We start from the raw sequence: 8,439 nt of genomic DNA, 5'->3' as shown, positions 1-8,439 counted from the left end.
ATTAAACGTGCATGCTGCCCATCGAAATCTGTACTCGATTAGTTGCGGCAGGCAAAGTCGGAAAGTACTTTGGCGAAAATAGTACCACTAGGCGTTTTCAAGACGTCTTGGAAAGGTCGGCGTACATCTTGGCAGAAATGTAGAAGCAAGTCTATATACGTATTTATTGCCTCTAAAATTAAACCCCTCATTCCTCCCCGGCCCACCCCTCACATACACACACAAAGAAAATGCGTGGTTAGCTTGTCCCGCTTGACACTCTTTGGATACGGCTTCATGTAAAGGAATCAGACTACTATATATGTGATTACCTCGTGCGACATTTAATTGTTTTAACTTAAGCAGCAGTCCTATCCTCCTTTAAATTCATTCACTTCGTTCGATGAAGCAGTCCTCTAACAGGACATAGCACAATGAAATCAGAAGAGGTTAGGTTTGTCTAAAGCTTCCCTAAATGTATACTTTAATTGTTCTTGTTTTTGCCGGGAAATTGGGTTGGTTTTGGTACAAAAAGTGTGTTTCTAGCATATCGCTCGTGGTTGCATCATGCATAACGAAAATGGTCGGCAATGGCGCATTAATCTGGCACAAAACAGCTATTTAATTAAGATGAAACTTATTAAATATATAATTCATAGATTCATTGTGCGCTACGTGTTTCCAGGGGCGTGGAACAATTAACGTACAGTACGTTGGTACAGTTACTGCTTGCGGCGCTGACTGCGGACAGGTGAACGGGACGGCACGTGATTAGAACCGGTGAACGCGCGCGCCAGCTATGGAGAACTCTGATTTTGGGGAAGCTGGCGTGAAGTGTCGCCGCTCTGCCTTTCGAAGTAATTCGATCGCACCGAAATGCGAAGAAACAAAAGCTTAAAAAAGACGCAAACACGATATGTACCAGTAAAGAAGCCAGAGAAAGCCTAAACCGAATAGTGTATACGTTCTTTTGGAGAAATAGAGAAGCTTGTTCGCCGTGGTGCCGCGCAATATCACCTGACGCAAAAATGAGGCTTTTAAGCGGATTATCTGCGAAACAAAAACATATAACCGCACCACTGCCTTCGAATAACGAAACTCACCGCAAAAACGCGATTGTTTCTTATCTCATGTTATCAGCAAGTTTTGCTCTGGCGGGGAGATTATATGGCAGGCGCTATAATACAAACTGATGCAATATAAAAAGGGCGACAGACGTGCTACAGTCTGCAGCTTCGAAACGTAAGTGTGCGCGCTAAAGAAAAGCGCGCCATTTGCAAATGTCCGCCTGGAGGTTAAAATGATTTCATAGGGATGAGAAAGGCGGTTTGTGGAGTTAGTACAGCATCGTCATTAAAGCAAAAATTCTGTGGATTTTACGTGCCGATCTCGAAGGTACACCTGGGCTGTCAGGCGCGCCGTAGTAGAGGCTGCTCTAATTCGACCACCTGCATGCACATGGTGATCTTTATATAGCTCGCGCCGAAATCTCAACACACGAGCGTTTTCGTTTTTCATCTCCATCAGCGCAAAAAGGTAGGACGAGGGGGGCACAGCGCCAAACGTACCTTCTTTCACGCAACACTTCATTCTATATTTTATATGTCTATAACGGCCGTTAGACATGATCTGAGCAGCGGAGCTAAAGCTAAGCCTTTGTGAAATGACGTCGAATTACTTCTTGAGCAAGATTTGACGCGCATGTTCGTCTTTTTTCAGTGATTTTTTTTTTATTTAACCCGGCGGAGTGTTTCGTTTGTACATTCTATACGAGCCTCTCTGACTAGATATGGCGTGAATTGTTTGTCGCTTGTACAGCACGAATAAATTTTCTTGCGTTTGCGCGACGTTGGGAAAAATATACCTACCAAAAAATCCCGGGCCAACTCAACTAACGGGAAACTTGGGGAGGGGCGAAGCATGCAGTGTATAAGTGTATTTTTGGCTTAACGTTTTTGCCCACGGAGATGAAACCATTTGGGGGGGGGAGCTGTTGTGAGTCTCGTGTCTTTGAAGCACGAGACGTTGGAAAACGAGTGTCCCGGTGTGTTCGTTTAGTACGCATTTTTCCCGCGGGTATGAAACGTTCTAGAGCGAGGCGTTGGAAAACGAGTGTCCGCGTGTGTTATTTTAGTACTCATTACGTTAATTCTAGCGCGAGGCGTTGAAAAACGAGTGCCTCGGTGTTTCAGCATCGTGGCTAAATGATACTACGATGACATGAGACGACGACGACATGAGACGCCGACAGCCCGAGGGGGCTTCGCCCCACAAAAATTGCAAAGTCGTATAAGTACGCGCGTGGCCTGGTATTCCTGCGTGCGGCCATTGAAAAGTATGCGACAGAGGCAACCAGTGGGCGACTGCAGCTATTTTCAAATTCTTTTTTCCCTTCATTCTCGAAGCTTTGCACTTTTTTTTTTCGAACCTAAACGCTTGGCGCGAGGTTGCTAACCCGATATCTGATTTTTCCATCTTCACGGGCGAAACTGAACGCTCGAAACCTCGCATTGTTCCGCCGCCATCGCACTTATATCTGTTTTCTACATGCTTCATTTCTGCCCGGTCGGCTGGTCGTTGGGTTTCCATCAACACGCACCCATTGTTTCACACGGAGCCAACGCGTTCCTGCGCTTTCGTAATTTGCGCGTGAAAGTCGTGAGGCGGAAGCGAAACCGAAAACGCGGGAAAAAAAAATCGCGTATTTGAACGGTGGCGCCATCTCACGGAATCGGTGCTAACCCCGCCCTTAATGGAGGCGTGCCTCCCTCGTATTCGTAGTAGCCAGCGCGTTGTGCTCGTTTGAATGCCGCTATAAACTCCAAATTGTGGCCCCGGCAGCAGTTTAACATTCGCCGCTAGTGCAACGGATTCTGTCCTCAGCAGTTGGGTGAGCCGTGCGCGCGGGTGGCGCGCCGTGTCATCCCTGATTCGTCGCGCTCGAGCTCGTACCTCGCGTTCTACGCACGTTGATGGCACAGCTGTTTTCGTTTACCTCGGAAGAAAGGGCACCGCTTCCGTTAGCGCAAGTGTTCAAACAACTGGCGCGGTTACTTTTGTCTTCGCTGATACCCCGGTTACTGCTTTTCGTGGGTGTTTAGACCCCGTTTACGAGTTTCCACCCCAGAGTCGCGTTTTGTCGAGCGGAAACGGACACGCTTTTAGCGAACACTGTCGCTATTCGCCCGCGAGGTATGCTTGAAGGCCGTATCAGGAATTTGCTTCGAAAAAGCCTAGAAACTCGCGCGAATTGCATGGACTGACTCGATCGGCGCGAGCGAATTATGTGAGCGGGGTCGATCAACAGGTTGTCGCTTTGTAGATACACCAGGCAACACCGGATTTGAGACCTAGTCTTGCAGCGAAGAAGTAATCGTTGAATGTCTGTCGATTTCCTAGCTTGATCGCCGTTCTAGGCGGTGAAGGTTTGAAGTTTCGATTTCAACGTAACCCGGGTTGACCTTTACTTTAACCTTGCGTGAGGTTAGAAGTGAGGTGATGTGGAAATAGTGAATGGTAATTCTACGACATTTCTTCACAGACCACGATGGGCCGGAAAGTGACAGTGGCCGTGTCCACTCTGAACCAGTGGGCGCTGGATTTCGATGGAAACTACAAGCGCATTCTCAGGAGTAAGTGCAAATATCCCCTCTATTGGGCGGGTTGAATTGCAGAAACTGACTGAAAAATAATTCGGTTCTCATGCGTCAATTTTTTTTCCAGGCATCAAAGAAGCCAAGGCAAAAGGAGCCGCATTCCGTTCTGGCCCTGAACTGGAGATACCGTTAGTTGTCGTTTCCTTTCATGTCCTTGTTTAAATTTGTTAAAATCGCACTTCATCAAGTTGCTTCAATGGCAGTTCATGTGCACGCATTCAATAGCTCAGAATGAATGCGAATAAGTGAAGCAATTAAGGTTGTTCGTTAATTCCTGCATTGTGCATCCTGTTTTGTTTGTGTTCGTTGTACTCTGTTGGCCTAAGCTGATTGTCACGAAAAAGGGCAACCAAGTATTGTACTGCTACCAGAAAAAGGATTAATCAGTGTACAGATTTTGAGAGTGGAAGGGTCGGCTTATTGCAGACTGTATCACAAGATGAGATAACAGATGGAACTGCGGTGTGTAGCACAATTGGTTCAATGCATTGTAACGTGCCAGTTCTAGATATGTAACGCCGTCCCCTTACCCATAGTTTCCAGAAATTAGGTTTTGTGGCAATGGCTCAATTTAGTTCCAGATTTCCATATTTTTTCACTTGTGCTACATGCTTCGAAACCACACTAGACATCCTTGTTTGAATGTTTAGAAGCTGCGGCAGTGCAAAAACAGGGCACTTGTGAAAAAGCATCAAAATTTGGGAGGTCGATGACACGGCGGGTTTGTGACAAACTGTCACCAACTCTGTGCTACTGAAAATGATTCAGCAACATTACGTCGTTGAATGATTCGACTTTACGGTGAAATCGCGTTAAACCGTGCCTGACAAGGACACAAAGAAAGTACGTACTAACCGGCACTACGGTTTATCCGAATGCATTAGGGTAAAGGGACATGGAGTCGGGGATTCGGCTTAGCTACGTGTAAAAAGAAACTACGGCTTATGCGGATACGGTTTAACGAGATTCCACTGTATTTTCATAAACTGGTTTCAGGCCGAATGAGTTAGCAGAAATAATATTGTTTAGCAGGCAGTGATTAAGCAGCTTTCGTTGCCGGAAGTGAGCTGAAGTCCCATACACAGGTGGCCGGTTGCCATGGCAACATCGCTGGCCCCCCCACTTCCGAGTCAGCAAATACACCTGTTGTGACATAAAGAGCTAGTGAATGGGGTGATGGGCCTTTGCACTCCTATCACATGACTCGAAAAAAGCTAGTGGGTAGTGCGGTGTTGTTTCTGCGATAACCGTGCCATCACTTTAGTTTGTACGGCGAAGACAGCTCGATGTCTGTTGAGTTAGGGCTTAACGGCAGGCACTTCAAAAATAAAAAATAAACAAAACAAGACATCCACCTAAAAACAGGCCCGTTCAGCCTTCCTTGCAACACTTCCCAGAGCTTTTGTGAGGGGTAAATCGGCCCACGGCGCTTGTTTTTATATTGCAATAAACTCGCTTGAAACTTCTTATTGCGTTGGCATCCCGGAGCATGAATTGTAAACCACTGATGGTCAATCATGTGAAGGGGAAGCCACAAGTAATTGAGACGAGCACCCGCCGCGGTGGCTCAGTGGCTAAGGCGTTGCGCTGCTGAGCACGAGGTCGCGGGTTCGATTCCCGGCCGCGGCGGCCGCTTTTCTGATGGAGGCGAAAAGCAAAAACGCCCGTGTGTACGAGATTTCGGCGCACGTTAAAGATCCCCAGGTGGTCAAAATTAATCCGGAGCCCTCCACTACGGCGCGCCTCATCGCCTGCGTTGCGTCGGCGCGTTAAACCCCCACAATCAAATCAATCAATTGAGACGAGCAATAAGTTGAACCTCTCAGTAACGGAGTCTGTCATTGGTGCTTGCCACAGCACTTGTTTCTGGCTGACCAGAAAAAAATGTCCCGCTTATCAGTTATCAGTCTGCCTTTATTTGTGAAGCTGGGTTGATCCGCAAAGCACGGCTGAGCTACAGCAGCACAAGTTTTTGGTTTGAGCAATTAGCTTTAGAACGCAAGTTGAGGGGGTCGTAGCCAGGCTTTTCTAGTACCTCCATCTTTGTGGCCTGTGACCTATAAAGTGATTATCAGTAATGATCGATTGAACTGAAAGTAGGAAAAGACCAGTAAGTCAGTGTGGGCAGGAAATAGAAAATTGGGAGGCAAAGAATAAACTAGGGTGTTGCAAGACAGGAACTGTTGGAGGAATATTGGAGGGTAAGCTTCTTTCTGGGGAAGGCACAGACAAGCTGATAATGATGGTGATTTTTTGACATCTGCACTGTATCAGCAAGTAACCATGCTGCCCGAATGCAGCAACGGAATAGACTAAAGAGTGCTACCATTCTACAGACTCCTCAGCACCAGCAGTTTGACGAGGTTTATTTTCTTGCCGTCGGAGAAGTTTTTTATTGCCAGTGGTTTTTCTCTTTTCAGCGGTTACGGATGTGCCGATCACTTCTACGAGAGTGATACCCTGCTCCACTCGTGGGAGGTCCTGGCATCCCTCCTCCGTGATCCTACATGCGAGGGAATCATGATCGACGTTGGAATGTAAGGTTTCTTCCTTATTTTAATGCTTTGTGGGAATGAAACTCCAAAGCAGGAAATCAATGCATTTGTGGCCAGTTAGATATTTCCGTTTTGTTGGCATTTGCGGCTGCTTTACCCTTTTTGAACAGTGAGCCCAATCTCCTCACAGACAGTGGTGCTTAAATTCGAACTGAAACCTTAACACTTATGAGCAACTGTGAGAAAGTTTTGTAGATGGTATTCTATGTTCTTACAGAGCAGCCTCGAGCATGTAATTAATTCATTCCTCTAGTCTGATAACTTGAAACGTCCAGTTGTGGGTATGCCTCTCTCACCAATTCTGGGCTTCATCATCAAACCACATAGCACACTGCTTCTGTATATCTGTGCATATATCAAAGCTTCAACTAAAGCTTGTTTACTTGTTTCGCCTAATGTCGGCAAACTTATCTCTGATCTACTGCCACTACTGCGAATGCATTGCTGGCTATTGAAAAAAGTGAATTCAGTCAGCTGCAAACTATGTGCAAAAAGGGATGGACGCATGCGAAATGAACCAGCTAGGGAGCGGTTGCATAAGCACTCCATTCGTCGGCCTTTTTTGCTTTAAAGAAATACTGTTGTTCGACTTGAATGGAAATACAGCACAAAATAAAAGATGGGGAACCAACACAGCTTCATCTTTATCTATTCATTTTTGCTCCCTCACGATGTGCTATTCGTAGGCATCGCTCACCAATTGTATACCATATTTATTCGAATTTAAGGCGAAGTTTTTTTTTTCCAAAAACCGTAGTCTCAGAGTCATACCCCGCCTTATGTTCGAAGCCCAGTGTACATATATGGCGATTTTTTTGACTCTCCAAACTGCAACCTCGCCTTATAATCGTGACCGCCTTATAATCGAATAAATACAGTAGTTTCATGTCCCATTTTGTTATTCCAATGATGTTCTTTGTTATTTTTACCTGTGCTTCGCCTCGTATTGATGTCATCAAAGTGCGTGTATGCTGTATGTTTGACAAAATAAACCTCCAGTCAATTGTCAGCACCGATATTGCAGTCTCCCTGTTTTACGGTCCTAATGTAGTAACTGTTAGACTGTTCATTTTAAGGTACAGCGGAAGTGTATTTTGTGACAGTCAACTATGGGAGCATGTCTCAATTTTGTCTTTTGCTGCAAGGTGTCGTCTTTGTCACTGTGAAACTAAAATAAATATCGTTTTTCGCAGGCCGGTTATGCATAGGAATGTCACGTACAACTGTAGAGTCATCTTTCTGAACAAGTGAGTACAGCTTTGTTTCTCGGACAACTTTTGCTACAGGCAAGGCTCTGTTAAAGTGCGGACACCTAGAACATGAAAAACGGGCCCTCTGTATGCATTGTTGCTGGGTCTGCAGTTGATATAAATTGATGCTTATTCCAGTTTTTCTTTACGTATCTTACTATGGTATTGATTTGATTTTATAGCTCCCATAATTGCGACGTGTTCCCATCTTCCGTTGTGTTAAGGTGGAGGGGGGGATACTGTATTTTCGCGCGTATAACCCGCCCCTGCATATAATCCACACCCCCACTTTCAGTCCGCCAGAAAAGAAAAAAAAAATCCTCGCGTATTGCTCGCACATTTGATACAGGAAAGGCTGCACCAAAGCTACTGCTCAAGCAGCACATCACACACTATGTAGACAGAAAAACCATTTATTTAGCAAGTAGAATACACTGACTGCAAGGTGGAAGTCCCAACTGATTAATAAAATTCAGTGGTTAGAGTGCACTCGTCCTTGTTTTTTCTTCCTTGTCCTTGTGTGTTTTGCGCAATCGCTGCCATGGAAGGCTTAGTCAGTGTTACTGCGTAGGAGCTTCACAGCACAACGCGCATTGCCAAGAAGCCGCACTAAAAGAAAAACCCCGCGTTGTATCTGCACCCCTACTTTGCCACTGAAATTTTCGCATTTTTGGTGTGGGTTATACACACGAAAATACGATATATTGAATGTGTAGAAGTGTGCATGCGCAGGGAGTCCATTTCAAGCCCAAATGTCGCTGCTATTTAAATTAGGGTTGTTGCGGTTCTTACCAGATTATTGCGCTGTCTTCTTTTGCACTAACCTACAACCGGAGTGAACTGTTTCATAAAGATACCCGTACATAAACAACAGATGTGGTTAATTTAAGTTATGTGCTTTGAGAACAGGGGGCTTTTATGTGAGGAGACCTAGTGTCCCTACGTTTTTTTGCCCCCCCAAAACGGTGTTGTGTTGCCTTAAAAATTTTGTTTTGTAAA

General features: G+C 45.5%; 1 protein-coding gene across 3 annotated transcripts in view; it reads left to right on the top strand.

The window, feature by feature from the left end:
* Window positions 1-2,709: 2,709 nt before the first annotated feature.
* Nadsyn (NAD synthetase) overlaps window positions 2,710-8,439 on the top strand; it is a 33,285-nt gene continuing 27,555 nt past the window's right edge. Inside the window, exons 1-5 of one of the 3 annotated variants that reach the window (XM_077674266.1) lie at window positions 2,710-2,869; window positions 3,521-3,611; window positions 3,703-3,763; window positions 6,056-6,172; window positions 7,384-7,437. In XM_077674266.1, the coding sequence (XP_077530392.1) occupies window positions 3,527-3,611; window positions 3,703-3,763; window positions 6,056-6,172; window positions 7,384-7,437 (317 nt within the window). In that variant the 5' untranslated portion in view covers window positions 2,710-2,869; window positions 3,521-3,526. Of the gene's footprint in view, window positions 2,870-2,914; window positions 3,172-3,281; window positions 3,463-3,520; window positions 3,612-3,702; window positions 3,764-6,055; window positions 6,173-7,383; window positions 7,438-8,439 lie in introns of those variants that run through there. The other 2 variants (XM_077674267.1, XM_077674268.1) reach the window with 2 other exon arrangements.

The sequence above is a fragment of the Haemaphysalis longicornis genome, unplaced genomic scaffold (assembly GCF_048455015.1).
Source record: "Haemaphysalis longicornis isolate Haplotype H1 unplaced genomic scaffold, Haemaphysalis longicornis Haplotype H1 scaffold_6, whole genome shotgun sequence".
NCBI classification, from domain to species: Eukaryota; Metazoa; Arthropoda; class Arachnida; order Ixodida; family Ixodidae; genus Haemaphysalis; species Haemaphysalis longicornis.
This window is presented reverse-complemented; position numbering and strand designations above follow the sequence as displayed.